The following is a 12,042-nucleotide window of genomic DNA, read 5'->3' as shown; positions in this document are numbered from 1 at the left end:
AGCATCACCCCTTCACCTGTGGGGCACACCAGGTTGTGCCAGCAGGGCTCCCGGTGCTTCAATATTAGAGCCTGCCCCATCCTGCCCCATTTACAGACCCCATTTCCTGCTCTGAGCTGAGGAGGGTCCGTGTGGTCACTATAAGCCGTGCAATGTGGGCTACAATCAGCACTGAGCACTGTGTGTGACACTGAGCCAAGGCTGGGGGTGATGCAGCCCTTTCACTGCTGAAGTTTGTGGCTTTTTTAATAGGCAGCGATGCTTGCGGGACAGAAATATGCAATAATATGCGACACGATGAGCAATATTCAGTAAATAATGAGATATTCCCAGCTGCGCTTCAGGCCAAGTGAAATACGCAGCCGGGCCAGATGACTTGAATTTTCCAGCTATAAATTGCAGCAGTTCTCCAGCTGTGTGCTGTAAAACACGAGCGAAGGGCTCTCCCTGCAGATCTGGTATTTAAACTTGGGGAAATAATGGGAAACGTGCAGCCCTCAAGGAAAGATGGAGCGTGATTTGGGGATGCTCTGGGACTGGAAAGGAGATGGACCACAGGTGAGAGTTGCTGAGACAACTTTATTTGTATCCCCGCTCCCAGTAACTGGGTTCTGTACCCCTGTCCCTTGTGTAGGGACTTCCCTTCCAAGCTTCCCACACCGTGCAGGAAGGAATTATGTTTGTTCCATAATAAAGTCTGTCAACAAAAGCTGTAAACATTGAATCAGGTGGGTGGCTTTTTTTCTGTGACACTTTCCTCCAAAGACACACATTATATTTGTACCAAAGAACTTTGAGGTGACCTTTAATATCCAGTCCCTGACATGTTTTATTCTCTTTAATCCGAAGCATAAATACCTTGATGTGAATGTCTCTCTGACTGCTGTCAGTCTGTTACGTCCCACAGGGGGGATTAAACCTTTGCAAGGTCCATTGTTTGGTCTGAGATCTACATGCTCATACACCTCCAGCAGTACAGAACCAGGAGCTCTGCAGCATCTGCCATGTCTGTGCTTTAACAAAGCACCTGCGTGGGGAAACGCTTGCAAGAACAGCTCTGTGCAGGTGGAGCGTGAATGTCAGGGCGTGCGTTTTTCTTCCACTTCTGTCTCTGTGTTGAGCCTGTAGCGCTGAGCATGAGTTGAAAGTAATGCTGCAATCTGTTAAGACCTGCCAGCTCATTTTAATAGTCTCACTTAAATGCACAATATCTTCTCAGCTCGCTCGGCTTTGTGAGCGTGGCGGAGGTGAGCAGGTCCTATTTTATCATTAAGACTCTTTCAAGTAATGCTTTCTTTTGGCTTACAAATAAATCAAGGACAGCAGTAAAACAAGAAAGGAAAATAAATCTTCTGATTGATTGCAGCCAAAACGGATTCTTTCAGCTCTTTGCTTTTTATGGTTGAGTTCAGTAATGGCATGGAGCAGCTCTTGCACTTTCCTAGCGAGCTGTCTGTGCTCTCATTCCAAACCATGCACGTGATGTTCTGCAGCTGGGTGGGTCCCACGGGCCCCATGCGGTGCTTCTCGGGGGTATCGATCACGAGCAAAGCCAGGCCAACACACAGGACGGGTCATTTTCCTTCTGAAATGTTCTGAAGGATTTTGATGAGGTTCTCTAAGCCGAAAATATAGCCGTGGTCCGGCCCGTCGTAAGTGGTGTGATTGCATTTGGAGCCTTTAAAAGTGGTGTGGGCAAAGTCTATCATGCGGACGTCGACTCTGGAGTGCGACGTGGTGCAGTTTGTTCTTTGGAAGTGCCCCTGCAGGTGGTTATCCAGAGCTGCCGTGCTCTCCTTGGGCTCCAGTCCATCGTAAATGATGAGAAGTGAGCTGGAGTAGAACCTGTAAGAGCTTTGCTTCTTAATGACGGAGAGCAGAGCTTTCAGCTTCAGGATGATGGGCTCCAGGACATCCGTTCTGAGGTGGTTACCATTGCACAGGAACTGCTGCAGGGTTTGCCTGAATCCCTCGGGTGAAAGTTTCCTCCCATAATATTTGTCCTTGCAGAGAAAATGGCCGGCATCCGCTTGGTAAACCTTGGGGAAAGAGAGCAATAATGAGGGTTCAGTGGCTGCTTTGCTGCTCATTTTTTTCCACATGCTAATCCTAATTCAAACATTTCAGACCCAGGCTGAGATCTGGGAGGTGGATCCCCTGCGATGGAGCAGTGCTGGCAATGCACTGCAGGCTCCTTCCCCACCAAACCCCACCTCCTGTCTTTCCCAGAGATTTAAACTATTCAATTTAAGCCACTGGTGCAGATTCTTTTTGCGTTCCAATAAATTACCCCTCTGTGAAACCTGCTGAGCTGTAAGTCATTGCCATGTCATTACTGATTTATGGTGTTTTCCCTCCGGCTACGTTAGGAGTCTGCAGTGGTACAGCAATGCCCCAGCTGTGTTCCTGCTCTCAGTGCAAGCAGCAATAATGCTGTTTTCTTAAACAGAGAGACAAGAAGATGTAGACAGAAATTTGTATGGATGTGAGGCGTTGGAAATCCTGAGTAAGAACTGGAAGAGTGAATTTGGAATTAGCTCACACGCCAGTTGTATTTTAAAGGATAATCTGCTCAACAGAAGGATGGCAGAGGCCGGGAAGGGACACAGCATTTGGCGCTGTTTACATTGCAGTGTGTGTTCTTTATAGTCATCGTTGTCATAATTATCCATCGGGCGCAGCAGAACATTGTGAAACCCGTTTGAAAACTGTGAATGGAAGAAATGTGTGGTTTCAGTTTCTGGTTTCAGTTTCTGGGAGGGAGGGCAACGATTTGAATCAAGAGGAGCCATAATATTTAGCAGGAAAGGAAGCCTTCCTGCTTGCAGCAATGGGACGAGGTGGCTCAGTGAAGGCATGAGGGGGGCAAGGGATGCCTGCTGCTTTTCCTTGTGAGCTGAGCACACAATAGCAGATGCTGCTGCTGTGTACAGGCAGATCCTCAGCTGCTCCTATGGGCAACCACCACTTGTGTAAGTCATCCCATCTCCAGAAGGGCAGGGCTGCCCTTACCTGCATCCCACAGACACGGACGCCCAGCGATGCAGAGGTGCTTTGCTCACACTTCTTGATGTGCCGTGCTTTCTTCTCCTCCGAGGCATCGTCCCCGTGCTGCCGGGTTCCCATCTTTAAGTCCAGGATACAGGGGTAGTTGTATTTCGACACCACGTTCTCAAGCAATAGAAACTCTGAACATGAGTTAAGGGAAACCCAATACTTTTAAATTCTAATTGAAAGAGGTCTTAAATCAGAGCAACTGCTGACGCTCTCCATAATAGCTCACAACTGTAATGAGACTTTCTGAGCCAATTTCACCGACGTGTCATTGCTATGGGCCCCTTGCTGCCGATTGCAGTTAATTTACTGTAGTACAGTCCTACCAATTAAAGCAGCAACAGCTCCTTTCTCCAGTGACACCATAGCCCTGGGCTGTCGATCCAGCACCTTTCCTCAGCACTGTGCTTCCTCCAATGGGTGTGGGGGAAGCTGTTAAACTATTACTCACATGACTGATGGGTAATGAAGTGTAATAGGAAAATAAAAGGCCGGGCAGCTGCTAATTCCCACATAGCTGTGTCTTTTAAAGGTAGGCCAAGGGGATCTTTGACTTAAGCCTGGGTGTCCTCGTATGGGAAATGCTTCTCTTTTTCCTTCTTATTCAGACAGTGGGAAAGAGGGGTGGGTGCTGCTGCAATAAGCCATACCTGGATGATGAGCTGTTATCTGCAGCCAAGGCAATGCTGGAGGAGAGAGGGCTAAAAGGATACGGTGCAGTTTGTTCTCGTTGTACTTGGAGGACATGCGGTTCAGGTGCTGTCTGTGGCAGTGCAGTCCCCAGGGGTTAGAGCTGTTTTTTTCTGTCTGGTTTCTGTTTGCATCTTCCAGAAGTGAATCTGTGCAATACTGAAGCTCTGTCCTCAGTCGCATCTTGCCTGGGCAGCTGGGCAGAACACACAAAGGAACACGTTTGGTTTATGAGCTCCAGAAGAGAATTTTCCCTCTCCCCCTTTTGCAGAACCTCAAACTCGATAAGGTAAATTTTCTGGGGCTCTCAGAGGAAACATATTCATCATGTCCAACCCGCAGAGATCTTTTGTTACTCCGTAAAAGTAATTTTCAGAAAGGCAGCTATTGCTGGATGCCAATATTTTCTTTCATTATAATTTCAAAGTGTACTTGGCTCCTATGAAAAGCTCCATTCATAGCATCAATGCCCAGGGATCTCTATCTACTGAACAGGCACAACACAGGCAATTGTCCAACAATGGGAATGCTTCCCAGTTTAGAGGGGGTGGCTTTGGGGAGGGAAGGGGGGTAGCAAGGAGGATATTTGCTCTCCTTATAGGGTCATCTGTCAGTCTTGCCCATCCACAGTCCCTAAGGAATGGGATGGTTCCAGGCAAGGACTGGGAGAACATCATCATGGAGCATCCTGCCCTCGGCACACCCTCACCTGTCCTTGAAGGTCTTGGTGAGCTGCGTGTGGCACCTCTTGACGAGCTCAGTGCCGCTGCTGGTGCTGGCAGCCCACTTGTATTTGTGCCATATGTCACTGCTGGTGTTGTCCACGCGGCCGCAGCCCTCGTGCTGTAGGCTGGGACTGGCCAGCAGGGTCAGGTTGCCCAAGCTGTCCTTCTTGAGGTGCACAGAAATGACTCCTGTAGGAAAGGAGGCAAAGCAAACCAGAATGGGGTTAACCCCTGTGATACTGTGGGTGCTATGAGTCCTCCTGGGCTCAGCTTGCTGCCTCCTACTTTAGTGGCCTCATGCTGAGCCCAGGCTGATTTGAGACCCAATAAACACCATCAGTCTGAGACCCTGGAAAATGGCCACGGGCTTTTCTAATGTTCCCTCCCCTCCTTCTGAGAAACCTGCCTGCTCTGAACACCGTGTTCCTTCGTCCTCCATTCCTTCAGGCTCTGTTATGCAGCAGCTGACCCAGCACAGACCCCCTGCCTTGGACCAAGAGCTCCTGACTTATTTATGACGAAGGATTTAGGCTGCACTTTTGAGCACGGGGCAAGGCTGGAAATGCTTCGCATTGGTTGAAAGCAGAGGGAAGGTTGGGGAGCAGGAATTTTACAAAGACAACCAGCATACCCACTGCTTCATTTAATGGCAGAGACCACAGAGGCACACATGTGGGCTGGCAAAGCTGTAAGCATAGGTGATGCCAATATATTGTCATGGACGTGTCCAAAAGAGCAGGATGATGGCAGGGACTGGACCTGCACGTGGAGAATCACAACCCAGAGCGGTGATTATTCATTTCCACCCCTTGTGCTTGGAAACACCATTGTGTATTTTAGCCCTGCGATTTTCCCTGACTCTAACGAGGATCACAGGGCACAAACGCCACTCGGCCCATCACATATTTAGCCCATCTCAGCCCATCCCTGGCATCAGGAGCGCTGCCTCCCCGTGTCAAATGACAGCGCAGGAATGGCCGTGCAGACGGCTCTGACCTTTCTGGGAAGGGCTGATAACTGCAGTGCTTTGCTCGGGGCAGCTCAGCTCTGTCAGGGCTGTCTGAGCCTCTCAAGGCAGCGCAGGCATTTTTAGAGCATCGCCCTTTCGCTCTCACAGGGGATGCCAGCCGTGTGAATCATCCTGCCCCGATGCTTTCAGGTCTGGCTGCAGGAAGGCAGATCCAAATGGGATGGTCAGGGCTGTTGGACCAACAGAACTCAGCACTGGAAGGAGGCCCCGTTCGCAGCACGTGGAGCTGGGCTGGGTCCAGCTGTCCCCAGGGTATCCTCGCACGTTCTGTTGGTCACTGTGGGCAGATGCATCTCTGCAGCTTACAAACAAGGCAGCTCCCTTTGCCAGAACCAATTTGCCAAAGCAAATAAACACGCAAACTGCCTTCTGTCCATTGGAGATTATGGTAAGCAAACACAGCTGGGAGGATCTGCAGGGCCGTGGCTGCTGGGTTTTGCTGAGGGAAGATTCCCTTCCATGATACTTGGGGCACCCAAAAAGACGTCTGTAGATCCTTGGCTTGCAATGTGACCCACGATGCAATCCCATTGGGTAGGCGGGGTCAAGGGCATGCTTTTTAAGCAGCCCTTTGGGTGTGAGGTTTGGATGATGATATTTGATCAACGCTGCGCGTCACATCAGCATCACACAATGACCCCTGAGCAATCCCCCAGCCTAAGAATAGAGGTGAGGAGTGTGGATGCCTATGGGTGGGGGGTGGGGACCTCGGGGTTGTTCCCACTGATGTTCATCATCCCTATGGGAAAACGTTGGCCCTTGACAAATCTTCCACCTCTTTAATATGCCCGGCATTCAGGGCTGGGACAGCTGGAAGCAGGGAACAAAATGTGTCTCCCTGATGCCAAACTGGAGGAGAATTGCTATTTTATTACCCCTGGTGGCAAAATGCTCTGGGACTCGCAATAGAAAGGAGAGGACTAAAAGGTATTGATAACCCCTGCACTGATAAGGTGGGAGTGCTTAATGACTTCATAATAGGAACAGAGCAGGGCTCAGCTCTCTGACACTGAACTCCAGCCCCTGCTGAAGCAAATTGCTCAGAGGAAGCCTGGTTTTCTTCCTTAAGCATCTTTTTAATATCACCCCATAAATCTACAGAGGCCCTCGACTTTGTGGGGAAGGGAGAGATTGGATGGGAGACCTCAGCCAACACCCGGAGCTCCTTTCTGTGCTGCTGAAGGACCAAGAGATATTTTAAGCTTTTATGTGACAGCTGAGCTTCTTCGCCTCCACCAAACCCAGGGTCAGGAGCAGCAGCAGGGAGGGAGGGAGGAAAGGGAGAGCATCTTAAAAGAAAAGGAAATGGGAGGAGCTGCTTCTTGCACACCAAGCACTGCAATTCGACAGCTAAAGCTGAGGCACACAGGCTTGAGTTTTGCCTCTGCTTTTCCACCTGGCCCAGGTGGAGCAGCTGTCAGAGAGATGCTCCATCCCCCTGTGCTGTTTTGCCTTGGTGTGTCATACTGGCCCTGAGCAGCGTCTCTGCCCCTCAGGCTGGTGCCAGCCCTGCCCGTTCCCTTGCTCTCCTCCATTCTGATGCAAACCTTCACCTCCTCTAACACCAAAGGCCACGGGGCAAAGGCACCCCTGAGCCCTGCTCCTGCTGCCAGCCCTTCTCACACACCAGCACTGTACTGCATGGTCCCAACTACACGGGCAGCTCCTGAGCCAGAACCCACAGCATCACCTCAGCAAAAGGTCAGCGCAGCACCGAGCTCCCCAGCTGGGGTTAATGAAATGTTAACGGCATGGAAAAAGAGGTCTATTTGAGGGCTAGCACCCACAGAGGAATGAGAGGTATCCTGCACATGCAGCCAGCTTTGACTCGCCATTACAGAAATAGGCAGCACGTCTGCCTGGCCTCAGCCCTTGGAGTCAGCACAGCAGCGTGGGGCAGTTTGGTGTTGGCCATGCTCCGTGTCGCTGCTTTCCAGCCTTCCCACACCCACACACATCAGCCAGCAAAGTCCCCAAAGCACGTTCCTGTGCACCCAGCCAGCAGTGCACGATCTGCTCTGCACAACACGAGGGGCTCCCAGCCCAACCGAGCGGTTCCCCCACACCTTACCTTTATACTGAGGGGTGAACTGCTTCATGGCCAGGGGCAGTGACTCGTAGAAGCTCCGTTCCTGCATGACCAGGGGTTTGCAGACCGTGTGCTCATCGTACTTCATCATGCTCATGTGGCCGCCCACCTGGTGCACGAAGGGCTCCAGGAGCACTGCCCTCCTGCCCTCGCTCTGCCCCACCATGCTGCGTGCTGGAGGCTGTGGGTCAGCAGCGCGGGGACGTCGCAGTGTGGGTCATTCCCTGCTGCACTGTCGTCCCGTGCAGCTCCTTGGTGTGGTGTCTGCAAGAAGAGGATATGGGAGAACGTGAAGGTGGGGTGGGGGGATGGACCACTGCAAAGCCACCCCCTGCAATGGGCTGGGAGCAGCCTGGCCTCGTGTACACCACAGTGCTGGCAGGGAGCCCTGGTGTGACATGTCCCCAAAAGCCCCATTTAGACCCGTTAGAGGCAAAGGAAACAGAAGGGGTTGACTGAGAACAGCTATCAAATTAACACGGCAGCCTTGTGAAACCAGCCGGATCAGGGCGTTCCTTGGGCCAGCAATGCTGGGGTATTAATATGCTGTATTAATAACACCCCTGCTGTGAAACAGCCTCAAGTTTGCCTGATGAGGTGGTGCTAATGATGGTCTTAGCCTTTCCCTAAGCCAGAACATTCCCTGTGAATGAGGTTTCTTAATAAAGCCTCACAAAACCCCCATCCTTGCACAGTTCCCCACCTCCCAACGCTGCTGGGGGGGTCAACAACACTTTCTACACCTTAGAGAGCACCGTCAGGAGGGGATGCTCCCAACCAATTGTGTTCCTGCAGCCTGTGAGCGCTACCACCCTCCATAGCCATGTTCAGTAGCTGACAAACAGTGAAGGTTCCAGCATCCCCAAGGTGATTTCCTCCCCTCTCTTCTCTATCCTTTCATCACCGCACCCCTCAGAGAGGAATCTCTGCTCTACAATTAGCAGCACCAGCTCAGGGAACAAAGCCGACCCGCTCGGATGAGTGCTTTGCAGCCCAGGAAGAAAGCAGCACTTCATAGCCTTTCTGGGAGTGAATAAAGGCATTTAGCCTTGTGTGCAGTTGAAGCAGCTCTCAAAGAGGATTTCTCCCTTCAAAGATGAAGGTTTGCTGTTGGTTTCTTTTTGTTGTGGAGAAAAGCAGAACGCAAAGCAGCTCGCTCCAATCGGACCCTGAGCCCCTCTGAAATGGGACACCGGGAATCGCTCCCGTCTGACAGCAGAAATCCACAGCACTAAAAATACACCCAACTGCAGATTAATCCGCGTCCCCGGCAATAAAACATGAAACCATGGGTAATTTTGTCCTATGGGGAAAGCGAGATGGCAGCACAGGCACTGAGAGTGGAGATGGGTCTGAATATCGGGGGGTCTGCGGTGCTCACTGGGCACAGCTCCGCGTTGGGGCCCAACATCAGAAGGTGCCACACAGAGCTCTATCTACTGCACAGCCTTAATGCAGCCCAATGGAACCAAGCAGGTGATGTTCCCCATGCTACAAGCACTGGGAGCAGCTCTGCCCTGAGTCCCATTGCCAGAAAGGCTTTGGAATACTAAAAAGAAAAGGAAAATCGCCATGAAAACGGGTGCCCATCAGCACAGCTCCGGCTCAGTGCCGGCACTTGGGGGCACCTCGAGGTGCTGTGCTGCTCAGCCGGGCTCTGTGCACTGCACGGTGCTGCTGGGTTGGGTTGGCGGCTTCTCATTTAATTTTGCTTTAATTAGAAGGCAGGAAATGAACTTGGCTGTTAATTTGAGGAGGTCCGTGTGCCCGCAGCTCTCAGGCTGACCTGGATTCCCGGCCAGCTCCCTCACCCAACACCAGCACAGCCCGCAGGAGCACTTTGTGAAGCCCAGTTACCCCATTTCTGTCCAGTTTTTGGCCTTGTGCCTCTGAGCACCTCGAAGCATCGGCCACAAGGAACATCCCAGTGCTCCCAGCTCTGTGCTCCCTAACAGGGCTCACAGCAATGGGTCCCTCAACCGCAGCCAAATTCAGCACCGTGCAGGCAGCGAAACATTCAGCTCTTGGCACAAAACCCTGCTCTAAGCACCCCATAAATCCCCATGTGCAGAAACCCTGAGCTCTTTTATCTTGTATTTCCTCCCTTGAAAGCAAATGACATTCATAAACTTTACAGCCAGCCCCTGCGTCCCTCATGAATAAGATGCAAAGATACAGTTTGCTGCACTGAAGGATTTGTTTGGTGGCTTCACCAAGTGCGGGGTCATGGGTGGGAGGGATGGGAACAGATTATCCTGGATGGAACGGCTGCAGAAGCACTAACACCCATGTTGGGATCTGGGCATGGGGATACACAGTGCCCCGTGGTCTGCAGCACCCACCAGACCCACAGATGGGCAGCGGGATGGGGATGTCACCTCCCCATATCCACACAGCTGTGTGAGCACCGAGCTGCTCCTGAGCCCTGAAAATAATCAGCTTTTCCACCACCATCAGCTGCTTCCAAGAAACAACTCTGCACCGATCCATTGCTGGGGCACAAATCAGAGCAATGGAAGCACCCAAACTCTATCTCAGCTCCAGGCTCTGACCTGTCTGTGTCCCTCTGACCTTCCAGCCATTAATTCTGGGAGCTGTGCACACAGACCTGGCTCACAACCTCCCTCCACTTCCCCCACGTTCCTTATCCTTAGATAACTCAAAGCCAACCCTAAACCTCAACCCTGTAGCTAACCCAATGCAAAGCAATGCAACGCAGCCAAACCCAAAGCCACAATGATCACTTCACACACAGTACAACTTGCTGCCATCCCTTCCCACAAGCTGTAGCCACGCTTGGAGCACTTCTAACACCACCCCAGTGCCTCCAAGTGCTCGCCCCCCCCCTGTCCCATCCCTCACCTGCTGTCCTGGCTGCTGGCTCTGGGGTCTCACTGCTGCTCGGTGTCGCTCGAGGATGGGAAATGAAGGAGCAGGGGGAGCCTGCGGACATTTGGACCATCAGCTGACACTGCAGCATTTCTGGCAGCACTCCGGTATGGCCAGCTGACAGCTGAGACTGGGAGGGAGAAAAAACAGCCCCTGGTGTTAAAGGAAAACAAAACCATGGGGTGAGTTAGGGCTGAGGGAGCCACACGTGGGAATCCCATGGCCACACTCCGTCTCCCTTGTGCAATGGCTCCATAGGAAAATAACTGCAGCTTTATTCTGGTGCATGCGAAGAACTGATGGTGATGTAGGGAGCAGGCTGGAGCCTGCAGTGCAGCTGGGATGGGACTCGGTGCAAACCAACCCTGCAGCTGCTTGCTATGGGAAATGGGTTGGGATGATGGAGGGATGGTGGGGCAAAAGAGCTGTGAGTGCAGGGAGGTGGCAGCAGAATGAACAGGGATGCTGGGGATCCAATGAGTCGATGAGCTAATGGGACTGAGAAAGGAAGGGGTATTTTCAGGAAGGGGTGAGCCGTGCTGAGCCCGATGCAATGCAGCAGCTGAGGGAATCGGGGAGCAGCACCCGGCCCTTCCAACAGCCTCGTGCAGGAAACTGACACCAGGAGCAGAGTGGAAAAGTCCCAGAGCGTTTCCTGCCAGCACCGCAGGGACAGCGCGTGCCCCACACCCAGCACCTGCCGGGACCCAAACAGCCCCACGGGAACCTCGTGTGCTGCAGCCAACCCAGCACATCCCAATGAGACCTGCTGCTATTCTGGGGTACAGGCAGTATGGACACACCGTGCTGACCCCGACCCTGTTCCCCATCAGTCCCAGTGATAACGAGGGCAGCAACAAATCAGTGCCTGCAATAGGGATGGCACTGGGAAGGGTGGGAAGGAACTCTGCTGCTGGGGTACCAATCAGTGGATGCAGTAATCACCATTAATTAGAGGGGGGCAAACAGGACCGAGCCCCTCTTTGCCCTGAGAGCCCTGCATGGTGCCGGCACACACACCTCCCCTGCTGGATGACATGTATTTTTAATGCCTGTGTTAATTGCAGCCATCTCATTTCCATGTCAGGAGCACTGCAGTGGTTGCTCCGCTCAAACCAGCTCAGCTCAAGGCCGCTGCATCCCAGGAGGTGCCTCCACTGCAGCTGCAGAGGCAATTACTCAGCCCCTTGTACAACACAGAGAGCTCTAAGGGGAGCGCAAGCCCACCTCACATTAAAACTCTGCTAATTAGAAACCACTTACAGGCACACAAGGATATTATTACCTTTGGCCTCCATCAGATGTAGATGTGACCTCAAGAACGAATGCCCTCCAGGTCAGGCTGGGATGCTGCTGTCAGCCCAACCTCATGCATCCCAGGTTTAAGGGAGGAGCGGGTTCCTTGGTAACCTCCACACTGCAGAAGGAGCTCAGCCCGATGTGACCCGGCCACCTGCTGAGTGCTTTCCTGCGTTGCTTCAGCTTGGACACTTGGAGCTGTTGTGGAGCAGCAATGTAAACAGCATGAGCCCAACTTTAAGGGAATGCCATGGAGCAATGCAGGG

At 52.2% G+C, this 12,042-nt stretch overlaps 1 protein-coding gene across 1 annotated transcript; it reads right to left on the bottom strand.

Annotated features, from left to right (window-relative positions):
* Window positions 1-559: 559 nt before the first annotated feature.
* IP6K3 (inositol hexakisphosphate kinase 3) lies at window positions 560-11,000 on the bottom strand. Its single transcript, XM_015885336.2, has 6 exons — window positions 10,451-11,000; window positions 7,571-7,852; window positions 4,454-4,658; window positions 3,768-3,940; window positions 3,013-3,188; window positions 560-2,039 (listed from the first exon to the last, which is right to left on the bottom strand). Exons 2-6 carry the CDS (start codon window positions 7,752-7,754, stop codon window positions 1,575-1,577), a joined length of 1,203 nt encoding a protein of 400 aa, XP_015740822.1. The 5' UTR covers window positions 7,755-7,852; window positions 10,451-11,000; the 3' UTR covers window positions 560-1,574.
* Between the last annotated feature and the right edge of the window lie 1,042 nt (window positions 11,001-12,042).

This window comes from Coturnix japonica, chromosome 26, assembly GCF_001577835.2.
Source record: "Coturnix japonica isolate 7356 chromosome 26, Coturnix japonica 2.1, whole genome shotgun sequence".
Classification (NCBI taxonomy): domain Eukaryota; kingdom Metazoa; phylum Chordata; class Aves; order Galliformes; family Phasianidae; genus Coturnix; species Coturnix japonica.
Note: the sequence above shows the minus strand (reverse complement) of the source record. Positions and strands in the feature narration are given on the sequence as shown.

Coding starts and splice junctions, on each gene's coding strand:
- IP6K3 (XM_015885336.2), bottom strand. CDS start 7,754: ATGGTGGGGCAGAGCGAGGGCAGGAGGGCAGTGCTCCTGGAGCCCTTC. Junction 4,659..7,570: donor GTTCACCCCTCAGTATAAAG/GTAAGGTGTGGG, acceptor CCTTTCCTACAG/GAGTCATTTCTGTGCACCTC. Junction 3,189..3,767: donor CAACGAGAACAAACTGCACC/GTATCCTTTTAG, acceptor ACTCATGTTCAG/AGTTTCTATTGCTTGAGAAC.